The sequence below is a fragment of the Drosophila elegans genome, unplaced genomic scaffold, assembly GCF_018152505.1.
Source record: "Drosophila elegans isolate 14027-0461.03 unplaced genomic scaffold, ASM1815250v1 contig_208, whole genome shotgun sequence".
Lineage (NCBI taxonomy): Eukaryota > Metazoa > Arthropoda > Insecta > Diptera > Drosophilidae > Drosophila > Drosophila elegans.
The window spans coordinates 13,963,308-13,978,037 of NW_024545578.1; the positions used below are offsets into that span (position 1 = coordinate 13,963,308).

The 14,730-nt window shown below is 38.0% G+C and overlaps 5 protein-coding genes and 1 long non-coding RNA gene across 6 annotated transcripts; 3 read left to right on the forward strand and 3 right to left on the reverse strand.

Annotated features, from left to right (window-relative positions):
- Positions 1-564: 564 nt before the first annotated feature.
- On the reverse strand, positions 565-1,557 carry LOC108150141 (pupal cuticle protein Edg-78E-like). Its single transcript, XM_017278110.1, has 2 exons — positions 1,487-1,557; positions 565-1,060 (listed from the first exon to the last, which is right to left on the reverse strand). The coding sequence occupies exons 1-2, from the start codon at positions 1,496-1,498 to the stop codon at positions 659-661; spliced, it is 414 nt and encodes a 137-aa protein (XP_017133599.1). The 5' UTR covers positions 1,499-1,557; the 3' UTR covers positions 565-658.
- A 1,211-nt stretch (positions 1,558-2,768) lies between these two features.
- LOC108150135 (pupal cuticle protein Edg-78E-like) lies at positions 2,769-3,607 on the reverse strand. Its single transcript, XM_017278102.2, has 2 exons — positions 3,499-3,607; positions 2,769-3,265 (listed from the first exon to the last, which is right to left on the reverse strand). The coding sequence occupies exons 1-2, from the start codon at positions 3,508-3,510 to the stop codon at positions 2,864-2,866; spliced, it is 414 nt and encodes a 137-aa protein (XP_017133591.1). The 5' UTR covers positions 3,511-3,607; the 3' UTR covers positions 2,769-2,863.
- Positions 3,608-7,154: 3,547 nt separating this feature from the next.
- On the forward strand, positions 7,155-8,165 carry LOC121467102. The gene is made up of 3 exons (XR_005977219.1): positions 7,155-7,833; positions 7,895-7,997; positions 8,064-8,165. It is a non-coding gene; the product is annotated as an uncharacterized LOC121467102 (long non-coding RNA).
- A 121-nt stretch (positions 8,166-8,286) lies between these two features.
- Positions 8,287-10,530, forward strand: LOC108150345 (mitochondrial inner membrane protein OXA1L). The gene is made up of 4 exons (XM_017278474.2): positions 8,287-8,411; positions 8,882-8,971; positions 9,082-10,135; positions 10,203-10,530. The coding sequence occupies exons 2-4, from the start codon at positions 8,888-8,890 to the stop codon at positions 10,385-10,387; spliced, it is 1,323 nt and encodes a 440-aa protein (XP_017133963.1). The 5' UTR covers positions 8,287-8,411; positions 8,882-8,887; the 3' UTR covers positions 10,388-10,530.
- A 691-nt stretch (positions 10,531-11,221) lies between these two features.
- LOC108150346 (MIP18 family protein galla-2) lies at positions 11,222-11,955 on the reverse strand. The gene is made up of 2 exons (XM_017278475.2): positions 11,728-11,955; positions 11,222-11,674 (listed from the first exon to the last, which is right to left on the reverse strand). Exons 1-2 carry the CDS (start codon positions 11,846-11,848, stop codon positions 11,325-11,327), a joined length of 471 nt encoding a protein of 156 aa, XP_017133964.1. The 5' UTR covers positions 11,849-11,955; the 3' UTR covers positions 11,222-11,324.
- Positions 11,956-12,695: 740 nt separating this feature from the next.
- Positions 12,696-14,110, forward strand: LOC108150379 (neurofilament heavy polypeptide). Its single transcript, XM_017278518.1, has 2 exons — positions 12,696-12,814; positions 13,156-14,110. The coding sequence occupies exons 1-2, from the start codon at positions 12,803-12,805 to the stop codon at positions 14,017-14,019; spliced, it is 876 nt and encodes a 291-aa protein (XP_017134007.1). The 5' UTR covers positions 12,696-12,802; the 3' UTR covers positions 14,020-14,110.
- The last annotated feature ends 620 nt before the right edge of the window (positions 14,111-14,730 follow it).

The following is a 14,730-nucleotide window of genomic DNA, read 5'->3' on the forward strand; positions in this document are numbered from 1 at the left end:
AAAGGCTATTTTATTTTCTATGGTTAAATTAAGTATATTCAAAGATATGGTTTTAAATTTTTATTGTTAAAAATGTACACTTCTAAGACTATAATTTTATTTTGCTTCGACCTCTTCTGTATTATCCTTATATACAGTTTTATTTTGGTTTTTAGGGAGGCTTCAAAAAATCAGAACGTATATTTTAATGCAGATAAATAATGAGTTAAGTATAAACTCCTTAGTTAGGCTATACTGGTTTGAATCGTACCTGTAATGCTTAAAATGGTAAAGCTTAGCACATTAAAAAACGTTAAAAACATTTTTTTTAATTTTTTTAAAAATGTTCCAATATGTAAACCATGTATATTTGTGCAATTGTGGGTCACCTTTTTAAACGGCATAGAAAACTAACTAAATAACATAACGAAAAAATATAAAAGAAAAAAGAAAAATGTTGCATGTGGAATTTTTTTAATGACATTTTTCGAAAAAGGCGCAAAAAGTACAAAAAAAAAAAAACACAAATCGACCAAATAAAGTTCTTGTGAGCCTGACTTTAGAGGAAATAACATTTTTATAAAATTTTCTTTAAATCATCATCGTTTATTTCAACTCAACATTTTTACATATCGTAATAAAGCTTTTAAAGGGTTATCACATCAGACTTCCAATCGGCTTAACCGAAGATGGTCTTCCGGCTGAATGGCGATGCCCTGCGCTGCTGGGTCTCCTCGTACTGGGGATGGGTGCGGATGTACTCCAGGCTCTTCAGGATGGCAGCTGGGATCGGGGGAGGAGTGGGCAGGAGGGCTCCCTGGGGCTGGTAGCCGTTCTCGTCGGCAACGTACGCGATCTGGACGAGCTCTCCTTCGGGCGAGTACCACGAGAAGCCTCCCTTGGCTTGGTGTCCTCCCAATCCGGACTCCTGGGCGGCGATTCCGTTGCTGGTCTCGTAGGCGTAGTTGTAGGTGCCCTCGGGTGCGATGTCGGCACCACTCTTGGTGATGTAGGCACCAGCATCCTGGTTGTAGTTGGCAGCGGCGTAGGCGCAGGCCAGGAAGGCGGAGGCGACAAGCATCTAAAAAAATAAAGATATGACAAATTAGTTGAATATCTTTATATATTTATTAAATCAAAATATGTTTATATATGTATATATATTTTTTTTAACTGAAAATACAAATTGTTAAGCCTTTTAATTTTCTATTAAAAATCTATAAGATTGTCAGAGTTCAATTAAAGTCAATAAAATGGAACATAAACAAAAAATGGTTTTATTAATGTATTGATATTAATGTATTTAAAATTTTAAATGTTCCAATTAACGCAAATGTTTCACATTGATCTTGGCCAAAACGTAAAAGTGCCCGAAACATTCAGAATTATAAATAGTTTTAGAAGGTATTTTTTTAATAATTTAACTAATTTCTTGAATTTTAAAATGATATTAAAACGTTTAACTTTTTGTATCCTGGGTATCCGTTTCGATTGTTAATATACTTACGAAGCGGAACATCTTTGATGGATTGGAGGAGTGCGTGTGTCTGATACTGAGAGACGACTCTGAATGATGACTTTGTGGCAGATAGCTAATGTTTTTATAGGAATTCTCGGTACGAAACCCGATCCACCCAAACAACTTTTACAGCCGAATGCAGGAAACTCATCTAAATAACAATGGCCAAGACTAAGTTGGCCAAACTAGAGCGCCGTGAGCAGCTAAAATGGTAAAGAGCAACGCACAGACTTAATCTTTGGCTCTTAAATTTTACGTTTCAAGCTCTTCAACTAAAAACTAAACGTCAAATTGATTTCAATTTATTCATTTTTTTACAGCTCTTAATTAATTGTTATCATTATGACTGTCATGGCACTCAATATATATTAAAGTCCTTTCATCGATCTCTTTTTACAAACCATTTCTTAATAAATATTTTGGTTTAAATCGATTTGGATGTTTTCTCTATATTTCAATGTGTTTAAATAATCTCGAACATTAAAAATACTAAATATCCTTATTTTAAATTGAAGCTTGAGTAGAATCCGCCTGAATATGCTGACTATAGAAAGCAAATTTACATATTTAAAAAATGTAATTATTAAAAAATTATAACAGACATTTGTTTATGTGCTAAGATTAAATCGTGCTATTGGTATACTGTCGAATTAAATTTTACATACTATGTACACACCAACAAATCTTCGATCGCGTTGACAATTGGTTTTTATTTAAATTTCAGTAAAAAAAAATAGGTAAAACAGTAAATTAGACATTTCCGATCCCAATATAAATATATATATTTCCGATCAGTTTAACGTTACTTGGATGAAACATTCCCAATGGTCTACTGCGTATATATAAATTGGAAGATTTGGAATATAAAACAAAAAAGGAAGCATAGTTCAGCAAGCCAAAGTTTATATACCCTTGCAGCTATTGCAAAATAAAATATTCTTTTAAACATCCTAATTTCGGTTTATATGCATTGAAGCAAAAGATTTTTGATCGTGTCCTTAAGCAGATATATGATTTCGTTTTTTAATTTGAACAAAAAAAAAATAATTGAAGCAAATTACGTACACGGTTATGGAAAATAATATATTTTTTTAATCAACCAAGTAGTTGCCATTGAAACAATCAGTATCAGTATCAAAAAATCAACAATGTAGTCATAAGTCAAGCTTCTTATTACCAAAATTAATTTTTTTTCTAGCTTTATTATTAACTAGGTTATAAATGCAGTTCAACATGTTTATATACCTTTCAAATTAATAGACTTTTAGAGTTTTTTTTCACAACTTCTTCGTTTATTTCAACTCAACATTTTTACACATCGTAATAAAGCTTTTAAAAGGTTATCAAATCGGACTCCTAATCGGCTTAACCGAAGATGGTCTTCCGGCTGAATGGCGATGCCCTGCGCTGCTGGGTCTCCTCGTACTGGGGATGGGTGCGGATGTACTCCAGGCTCTTCAGGATGGCAGCTGGGATCGGGGGAGGAGTGGGCAGGAGGGCTCCCTGGGGCTGGTAGCCGTTCTCGTCGGCAACGTACGCGATCTGGACGAGCTCTCCTTCGGGCGAGTACCACGAGAAGCCTCCCTTGGCTTGGTGTCCTCCCAATCCGGACTCCTGGGCGGCGATTCCGTTGCTGGTCTCGTAGGCGTAGTTGTAGGTGCCCTCGGGTGCGATGTCGGCACCACTCTTGGTGATGTAGGCACCAGCATCCTGGTTGTAGTTGGCAGCGGCGTAGGCGCAGGCCAGGAAGGCGGAGGCGACAAGCATCTATTCAAAAGTAATAAGAACACAAAATTAGTTAAATATATTTTTAAAAACTTTCAATAAGTGTTTATAATTGATAAGAAAAAAATAACATTACAGCAACATTTTCAAAAGTATGAAATGTTTTTAAGTATTTTGTATTTTTAAGTGACTTGAGGTCTTAGCAGTCTTCTTTTAAAGGGAAGTTGGTGGCTAATGTTTTCCACTTGGATTCACTTAATATCCTTTTGACTTACGTAGCGGAACATCTTCGATGGATTGGGGAGCGTGTATCTAAAACTGAGAGACGACTCGGAATGGTGACTCTGTTGCAGATTGCCAATGATTTTATACGAATTCTCGATGCGAAACCCGATCCACCCAAACAACTTTTACGCCCCGCTGCAGGAAACTCATCTGTATAACAATAAAACTAGCCGAAATTGGCCAAACTAGAGCACTAAGAGCGGTCAAAGAGATTAACAGCCACGCACCAGATCAAAATTCAGCTCTTTGCATTTCCAATTATCTCAAGCTGTGAGGCACACGCAACCGAAATAATATATAAGCTAGAAATAATATAATAATTTGAAAATATTAGATATCTAAATTGATTTCTTGTAGTTTAGTTTAATTTAAAATATGTTGTTTAAAAAGCAAAACTTTTTGGAAAAAATACAACAAATAATGATTAGAGTAATATAAATTTAAAATAATATATGCCTGAAATAAAATATGATTACAAATAAATCAATATTAAAGCTTGCTATCCCCTGATCTTAAAAAAAATGTTTGGGCCTTTTAGATGTTAAAATTTAGATTAATCCTTGTTAGGTCAAAGAACTTACTTAAAAAGATCTTTTATTTTCAAATATTATAGTTCGGTAAACAATTGTAAATTGAACAAATATTGAATTAAAAAGATACATATTTTGTATAGTTTTTAAATGATTTGATACTTTTAGTTATTTTTCTATCTTCGAATATAAACATTTTGAGTTCCTGCATTATTTACTTGACCGCAGCTGTGAATTTGTTCACTGCAAAGAGCAAAAGTTAATACCAATCGCATGCGCCCCATGCGGCAATGTCAATGTCGTAGTTTTAGCCTAGGTCTGGTCCTAAGTCTGGTTCCAAATTCAGTTTCACGCGGCACACCCAAAAAGGTGGTCTTAATTAAATGCATTTGAGACAGACACAGACGAGTCTCAATTCGATTTTAGCATAATTTATGGTTCCACTCTGGTCTGCTCAATGGTTAGTGTTAGTCCAATGGTCCGTCCATCCCTTCCCTTACCTCACCCATTTGTAATCTCCGCCTGCGAGGCGCTGAAATGTGTGCGTTTAACAAATTGGGCCATAAAAGTGAGTTAATGCCTAATTGATACGCAGAGTGAGATATCAAACTGGATTAACCCGTTGTCCGCCGCGCCCAATCCGTCTAATCCGCCTTATCCAAACACTACAAAACGTCTCGTGTCACCAGCGGCACCTTTAATGCGATTTTCAAATTTCATATTCTAGCACGGTGGTATGCAACTGGTTCTCAAGCTTCCTATTAGCTCTCAAAAATAATAGTATCAAATATCATTTAATAATTGCCGACTTTATGGCCGTTTTTTAAGATCTGATTAGAATAATCTGTTTGCCATTTGATAAAACGTTTTATACACTATGTTAAAATAGATATTATTGATGGGGGTATTATAAACTTAATTGCGGACCAGTTTTGTTGTTTTGTTTACTGAAATGCCAAAAAAATATTAAGTTACATTTTAAAGCTGGCTTATAAACTAATATTTATAAGGTAAACGATTTTACTTGATAATTACTTTTGTCATCAAATTGCATAGCATTTTAACTGCTTTTCAATAAGTTAAAAAATAAAAATAATGTTTACAAGTCCTTCAGCGTCCTTTTATGTCCGATATAAGCCCACTGTGTTGATAGTTTTAGCGATGTGCCAAATAAATAAATCAACTTGGGGGGCAAGACCTTGAAAATTCGATGAGAACACGGCGATCGTAAAACTAAACTTTATGACAACCACAGAAAGTGAAATCATCAGTCTGCATGATAGGAAATGCTGATGGTGCGTTAAATTCGGAGTCAGAGAGTTGTGGGTTTCAATAACATGGCAACATGTGTAAGACGTTTAAAAGATTTATTGGCTAGTCGTCTTTACGCAAAAAATCGTGTTAATTTCTGAGAACGGACAGCAATCACATATTTAGTACCCTTGATTTTGCTGTCGTCACTAACACGAGGATCCCCTTAACATATTCCCATAATTATGCATAATGGTTATTAATTTAATACCACCAAATTATGCCATTTTGTTAGAGGGCTACCTTATAAAGTGTGGCTTAAAAGTGATTGGGTTTTATGAAGTCCCAAATGGCACTCAAATACAACCTTCAATCTTTGACGAAACTGTAAATAAATTTAAATATTTAAATCGTTTACATTAACTTAAAGTAACAAATCGTAATACGTTATTTAGCCAAATTTAGACTAGATTCCAAAAATAAGCCCACAAAAACATTCCCGAATTTTCAAAAAGGGTAAAGCCTAATTCGAGGTTCCCAAATTATGACATTTGATATATTTGAGTGACTACTTAATTGAGATTATCTTTTGTATGCGCATCAGTATTCAAAAAGATGCGTCTTTCGATCGCCCAGCAACACTTTAAACACAATATAGTTCCAAATATGATATTATTTTTAGCCGATTTATTCGGTTTTCTTGTTTCCTCTTTTCATTAATAAACAAATTGGTTTTGCTTGCGATGCGCGTCAATGGCTTTGGCGGCTTCAATAATTCACTCCGATTCTGGGGTATAGTTATGCATATAATCGTATATAATCTCTTTGGCTTCGATTTACTTTTATGCAGATGGGGCGTCAATATTGGTTCAAGTTTTGTCAACCAAATCGAGACGAATTTATAATTTATTTTTCCCATGCCAATCTTCACATAAAGTGTATCGTATTGCTAATGAGTATTGGATACATCATTGAGTCAAGCATGAATTAAATATACTCTTTAAAAATAAATAATCTTAATCTTCTTAGACATGGTCACCTAAAAAACAAAAATACTTATTTAATATGTATATCTATTAAAGTTAAGTTTGATTAAGAAATTTATGCAATGCTATGTGTGTACATTTTTTATTTTAACCTTTTTGCAATACACTAAATGCGAGAAAAAAAGCAAACACATTTTTTAGTTGAAGTGCTTAAAAAGGTCGACATGAAAACTTCGTTTATTAGTGTATTAAATTAAATGCAAATTAATTGGAGCGAGCTCGTGTGCATATTAATTTAACTGAAACTGATACATATATTGCCAAATATGTCATATTGACTTTTAGCATTTTCCCGTGCAAAGCCATAACCTGTTGGCCTTCCGGGATGTGTGTTAAAAAATACAATAGATTAATATTTGTATGGCTTTAACAGCAAATTGCCGGATTATTAATAAACTTTTCCAAAAGTTAACTGGCGTTTAATTTATAGGATACCTTATATATAGACGACTTTTAACACTTTCCAGAACGATAAGTTCATATCAAATGTTTAAGAAAGCGTAATTGACTCAACATAGTTTCTGTTTGCCTATAACAATATAAATTGGTTAAGAAATATAAAGAAACATTGTTCAATTGTTTGCATTTTTTATTAGATAACATTTAGCTTGCAATATAAGTAGATATTGGTAGAAGTTTGCTAAGATAAGCAACTTTTTATATTTTTAACGAACTGGCATCAATGGACGTTACACATTACATTTCCTTTGCCCCCATTGAAATTTGGTATTATTTTAGAAGAATTGGGGTTTCCTCGCAAACATTTTTAGTATGTTTTGGATTTTGGTACCTGGCAACACTAAAAGAACAATTGCACGCTGCGCACATTTTATTTGGCTTATTTGAACTTTTCGATTTTTTATTTCGTAAATAATAATAAACATTTATATTGTGAAAGATGAATCCATCTGACGCCAAGCTGCTGTCCAATTTAAATATTCTTGAGATGGAACGCAAAAGAATAATAACATATCAGCAAATCCTGCTAGATCGCATAACAAGAACGAAGAATGAGATATATCAAAGGAATATAATGTTATCTCCGAAAAATAAGGTGGAAAAAGAGAACAGGAAGCCCCTATTGGTTTTGGGTCCCAAACCAAATTCCAGAGCTGTAACCAAAACTCGCGCAGCAGCAAAAGGCAAGAAGAAGATTCCAGCAAACTTGCCTCTCAATAGATTTCAGCAAGCTCAACTGATTGCTCAAAGGATAAAGGATAAAAATTGGATGATGCCGCCGATCCGACCAGATCAGTGCAAAATATGCCGAGTCACTTTAAGGGATCCTCATGTCTGCAACATTGAGAACTGTGTTTTTGGCTGCGCATGTGGATTTTTAGCCAAAAGTATGAACGCTATTAACGGGCACAGCGTGTCATGCAGAAAAAGAAATACAGATTTGGCCAAATACGAGGCTCAGTTGAACAATCCTGATTGTTTGGGACACCTAGTCAAGAGTGAAGAAAAAAATGTCTCTTAAAATGGAGTATGATTTAATGTTGGTATCTGGTACAACCATTTCTAGGTTTATTCTCATCTAATTTTTTTTCTTTACTTAGATTTCAACAAAGAAGTGCTGAAAGTCCTCTTAGTATAAAATAATATTCTCTGCTCTCTTGTTGAAATTAATTTGTTAATTTGACTCACAATTACATGTGGCAAGTAAGTACTGCTTGAAAATATTTTCGAATGCAAGTAAACAATAAAATAAATATTTTCCTTTTCTAGATTTCAACTATAAAGTGCCTTCCATAATGTCATTGATCGGCTATGAAGTTGTGTTTGGATCCTGGTAGGATAATCAAATGAAGAATATTTTTAAAAGGTTTTTTTTTTTTTTTAATTTGGTTTATATAAACATTATATTCCTTTGCCAGAATTCATTTTAAGAATTTTTTTATTTTGTATCCCCAAACATAATTTTTAGACATAATGAAGTAGTCTTTTTATTTGTTGTCTTTCGTTGCTTAAAATAAATTTCAAGTCGACACGCAATTTAAGCAAAAGCTAAATTTAGTAAAACCCTTTTATGTGCACATACCGTAAACGAAATAGATTCACCTTCCAAGTGGACTAGTAAGCGACTTAATTAATAAATACAATACTCATTCTCAATACATTTCGTTATCTTTGGTTTTTATACTTATGCTTGCATGTTCTATTTAACATTTTTCATTTAGTTATAATATAAGCACCATTTAATTGAACTTCACGGCGAGATCAAAAAGAAAGAAATGTTTAAAATTAATAGATTGAAATTTCAGAACTTGATATTTAAACGTAAGCTTACGAGTAATTCAGTGTCAAACTAGTTTTAAAAGCATTTCAGTTATACCAAACAAAAATGTAAATTTAAATTCTAGCGGCTATCGATAGTCTCTCGAAATCTCGCCAGAGGGCGCTGTGCCCAAACAGCTGTTATTCATCTTCTTCCTTGCTATTCACCCGCCCGCGTGACTGTAGCCTTCCCGCTCGCACTCGCACAGACCAATAGCACAGCCAAAACGAGGCGAAATAAAATTAACGATTTAAATTTGACCAAATAGCGCAGGATGCTGGCCCACAGGATGCAGCTTTGGAGGACGACAAATGCGGCGGTGGCCCTAAGTTCCGCAGCCAGCCGTTTCCCGCCACAGGTGAGTGAATCTCGCTGAAAAACAGCCGGCGACCTGTGACATAACCTGCAAGCTGCCAGTGTTTGTGGTCTCAAATTAAGCGGAAATTCAATGAAAACTTTGTGTTTCAGGGTGTCATGGATGGCAGAAGAGATCTCCACCTGCAGATGATGTCCAGGGGAGGCAGTCTGCCTCTGGTAAGCACCGGAAAGTGGTCGAATCCCCGCCAGCTGCGATTCGCCAGCACTGGAGCAACTGCAGCAGGAGTTACGTCTTCCGGCGGAGATTTCATGCAGGCGGTGTCCACAACGGAACTGGTGGATCTGCCCGACCTGCCAGCAGCTCCAACGCCCCCACCCCCCGATGGCTTGGACATAGTGGATGTGGTCAATCTGGCGGGAGAACCCTCCTTCGCATCCATTGGATTGGGCGGCTGGTCGCCGGTGGGCATGGTCCAGAACTGCATGGAGTTCCTGCACTGCACCTGGGACATTCCCTGGTGGGGGGCCATCGCCATGGGCACCCTCGCAGTGCGCACCATCATCTTTCCCCTGGTGATCTTGGCCCAAAGGAACTCCGCCAAGATGAACAACAACATGCCGCAGATGCAGATGCTCCAGCTGAAGATGACCGAGGCCAGGCAGTCGGGCAATGCCATCGAATCCGCCCGCTATGCCCAGGAAATGATGCTGTTCATGCGCGAGAAGGGCGTCAATCCGCTGAAGAACATGCTGGTTCCGTTGGCTCAAGCCCCGCTCTTCATTAGCTTCTTCATGGGACTGCGGCAGATGGCCAACACTCCGGTGGAATCGATGCGGGATGGCGGGCTCTTCTGGTTCACAGATCTCACCATGGCGGATCCATATTACCTGCTGCCCATGATCACCAGCGCCACATTGTACCTGACCATTGAAATCGGCACGGACTCGGCCCGTTTGTCGGCCGCCAACATGAACACCATGAAGTATGTGCTGCGGGCCCTGCCCATTGTGATCTTCCCCTTCACCATGAACTTCCCCGCCGCCATTCTAACCTACTGGGCGTGCAGCAACTTCATTTCACTGGGACAGGTTGCCGTGCTTCGGATTCCCTCCGTGAGGGACTACTTCAAGATCGACAAGATGCTAACCCATGCGCCAAGTTCACTGCCACCCAAGAAGGGATTCGTCGGAGGAATGAAGGAGTGTAAGTATCAGGAGATGTCCCTCTACCTCTATATTTATATTTACATCCCTTCAAATCCCCTTTTCAGCCTGGGACAACATGAAGATCACGAAAGAAATCGAGGAGCGACAGCGCCTGGACGAGATCCGTTTCGCCAAGGCCGGCAAGGGGCCGCTGGTCAAGACGTTCAAGTACGACCCAACGAAAGCGGCGAAGCCCGTTGCCGTGGAGCCGCACATGCGGTTAAAGGAGCCGCCCAACAAGCAGCGATAGTCATGCCATCCTGTGGCCGCCGCCGAGCGCCGTGTCTTGTTACGTTAACTTAACCCCTTTAGTCGATAGTTTATCATCCACAAACTCCGAACGATTTGCTGCTTAAATATAATTTGTAAATGTACAGAAGATTTTACTGATAACACCTTTTGTTTGGTTTTGTGAGTGGCGTAGTAAACAATTAAGTAAACGTTTACCTTTTTGGAGATAATAAATTCATCTTTTAAGATATAGAAACATGTTTTTAGGCACTTGATTACCAATTGAAGCTATTAGTGTTTTCATTTGAGATCAGAACATTACCACTAAAAAAATGAACTTTTGTTCATAAAATAGATTGTCAAAGTTTGTTAATCATCTTAGTTGTCAGTGTTAGCCTGTAAACAAGACCATAAAAGTAAAAACCTAATAATCAATCGCAACCTGAATGAAGATTCTCTAGTTGCTGACCTCGATTATAAGCAACTTGTTAGCATAGGCTTAAATAATGAATAAGAGAGCTCGTAAAAGCTTCGCTACTAACTATTATAATGATAGGTACTAGTAGGAACCGGCTTTGAACTCTTACGGTGATTCCCTGTCAACCAAGATACAGTGTGACGAGCTTTTAGATGGCGAATCATTAATCTCAAATGGACATTTCTAATAACCATATAAAATTATTATTATTAACAAATAAAAAGGTTGTTTCGTCATGTTCCTGTTGTCCCTATTCAAGGCAATAAATAGTAATTAAGGTAACTGTTTAACCACATTAAGAAAATTAAACCATCATTGATAAGCTAATAGATCACAAAAACCATAGACATATCTTGTTTCAGTGAAAGGGGATCCTTGTTAGCAGAAAAATGTATTAAATCATTTTCTCTATAAACTAAATCAACAGCAGGTGTATGTATCCAAGTTGAGGGATACAAAATATCAACATAAGTATAGCCTAACCCCTGGCGGAGATGCACTGGTTAATCACCTCGGCGAGATGTTTGTTCTCCAAAGCGGCTGCCACTCGTTCCTTGTCCGCCAGTTGCTTGTTTACGGCCTGTTCGGAGGCGTGTGTTCCGGGCGTAATCTCCACGGTGACCTTGAAACGTGGCGGCAGCGAGCGGAGCAGCTTCACCCGGATGGAAAGGCCAATTAAGGTGGCCATCGAACAATGCGGAATCGTCGGGGTGAAACTGATGTGCACAGAGTTCTGGCCATCGCTGATGCGGATTAGGTCCTCCTGCACCACGTGCAACTCCTCCAGGGTCAAAGGATGCTCCGGGTCATTGATATTCCTTATGAGATCTGGAGAGAACTATTATTTTCGACATTTTCCCTACTATATTCATTGATCTTACCAAAAATCTCTCGCTTGTCAAAGGGATCGGGCACATTTTCGTCTGCTTCATTGGCCGTAAGCACTCTTTCCTTAATCTTGTCGTAGACATTGGGGTTTATATTCTCGATTTCAGTTGGCATTTTGTTTTGCTTACTTTTTATTTATTTTATTTACACGTTTTTTTTGGGAAAATACGCAAATAGAAAACCAAAACACAGGTCAGTGCATACCTACTATTGCACATGAAAAAGTACCAAATTATACCACTTTTCTTTTTAAGATGTGTATACACTTTTTACGCGCGTAATTTATTTGAATTTGAAATTAATTCTGTATTACTATTTATGTGACTATTAAGCTAATGGCAGTCGTAAGTTTATACAAAATTACAAATTTGCATTTTAATTGACTCACATGAATTAGTCAACCCTTTTTTTTAATCAATTGAAGTTAATTTAGCCAATAAAAACTAACTGATTGATTTATTTGAATTTTAATTTCATATTAATTCCGATCAATTACCAGATCAATCAAATCAAGGCGATTCTCACCAAGTACAGTTCCAGGAAAACACCGGCCAATTGATATGTTTACCTGTCGTCTTACGTAAAGGGCGTAATTACAGACGCCTCGCGATCCATATTTATGTGCTCTTCAAATTAGCTGCGGAAATACTTAACTTTAGTCAACCAAGCTTAGCTTTTTTGCAAGCCAGTGCTAAATGGCCGACAGATGTGGATCCGTGACTAAGCCTTGATCCCATTTCGCCGACTTAACTCGCTGTTATTTTCAATTTCCACATTTTATATTCCATTTGAGCGTTTTTTTGAGAAGCCGGCGCACTTGACGGCGATTTCCTCGGGTTATAATTAGCCAGACTTATCAATATCAACGTGGAAAAGCAGTCTGAGTCGACGTCGTAAAGATTTACATAGCGAACTTGGCGTGCATCTATTGGCAATTATCACCGAATTACAAACTGGTTAACAGCCAGAGCCAACAAAGTGGAGAAGTCTCCGATCCCCGGGGCTCATAAAATGGGTTCGGCGCGATGATGGGAGCAGCAGTTTGGGAGAAGTTTTCGAGCGGTCAACATGAAGTCGGTTGTAAGTCGAGAACCCATCTTTCTAGGTTCTTTCCTGCACTTAAATTAATCGGGATTTAAAAGCACTGGTTAAGGAAACTAGTTAATTTGATATCCTGCTCAAAACATTACAGTGTTTGATTACATTCAATTTATTTAGGTTGTTTTTGTTTTTTAATTAATTGAATTTACTTTTTTCAATAATTTTATTAAACATATTCAGTATCTCCACATAAAAGTCATACATATATTGCTGTGTTAACTGAAAAGTAATATAAAGTCTCCAAAAACAAAGTCATTTCTGTAAAATTTGCGTTTTAACGAATGCATTTAATTGTTTCTCATTTCCCCATTTATTTTTAGATTATTCTTTTGGCGTTAGTGGCCTTTTGCCAAGCGGCACCTTTGGACGTCAAGGAGTCATCCTCTGAAGCTCTCCCTAGACCCAGTCCCATTAGTCCCGATGTGATCAGTGATCCCAAGCCCCCGGCAAAGGTCGTCCTGCTGAAGGATGCACCCGTCCTGAATCGCGAGAAGCGTAATGAGCCCAAGAAACCCGACAGTGAAGCTCCTGAGCACAATGATGATGATGAGAAGCCCATTCCACTAACCTCAAAACCTCTGGAGAGCCACCACGAGGATCACCACAGCAAGCACAGGCGGGAGGCTCATCACGAGGAGGGTCACAAGGAGGAGCCCCAGAAGGAGGAGGTGAAGGATGCTCCCGAGGTGCCCGAGCCCAAGAAGGAAAAGCGGGAGGCTCACCACGAGGAGGGTCACAAGGATGAGGATAAGCCGCAGGTGGAGGACCTTTCACTGCCACATGCTTTGCCCACGGATGCCCACACCGCCGAGCTGCCCAAAAAGCAGGAGAAACGCGAGACTGTGGAGAAACCCGCCAGCGTGAAGGCCCGTGAGTCCATCCAGCACAATCCCCAGCACTCCGAGGATCTGCACAAGGCCATTGAGTCACTGGCCGCAGGAAAGGCCACCGAGCAGCGTCATCAGCGCGATATTCCCGTGCCCACCCAAACCAAGGCCACCGCCGAACCTGCTGCCGCACCAGCAAAATCTGAAGCCGGAAGCACCACGCCCTCATCGCCCCACCATCTGAACATCCCACATCCCATTCCGGTGGCCGAACTCTTCGAGAAGAATAAGCATTCGGAGAAGAGCTCCTCCAGTTCCGAGGAAAGCAAGGAGAGCAAGGAGAAAGTCAAGGCCTAAACTTAAGATACCGAACTTGCTAATTGAACCATCACGAGATTTGTTGTAACTGAACTAAATAAACAAAAATATTTACATGCTTATATAAAAAGACTGTATGCTATTCAATCAATAAATATTTAGGGAAAAGGGAAACTTTTAAACTAATAATTAGCACAACAAGTTTAATAGTTAGATTTACAAATCAGTTATTCAATGATTAACAATCAACAAAATATTGCAGCAGGGTATAAAGTGACTACATCGGATAAACTCTCAGAAGCTTTAAAACATTTAAATAATAATAACAAAAAATCTATAAACAAGTTAAGCTGGCATCCTATTGTAATATATTTTAAAACTATTTGTTTGCACATAAAACGAGGTTCAGTTTTTATTTGTTTACATAGTTTCAACAATTGCATCTCTGAAAATCATATCACCATAATATTGACTTTTAATTGCAGGCATAAATAAGTAACATTTACTTGTGTAAAGTCAACGAAAAAAATTACGACTTAAAAACAAATCCAAGCTCATTTCAAATTGAAAGTTTTAGTTTAGCCTTTCCGGTAATTACTGTCTATATAATCTATATTTATGCGCTACACTGGCTACATAAAAACAAATTTAAGTCTATTGGCGAAAACATTAGTAATTTTCCCCCTAAGTTTTGGTTTTGACTACAAAGAAAATAATTTGGTCAACTGAATTTGTTTAAAGGGCTTCCCC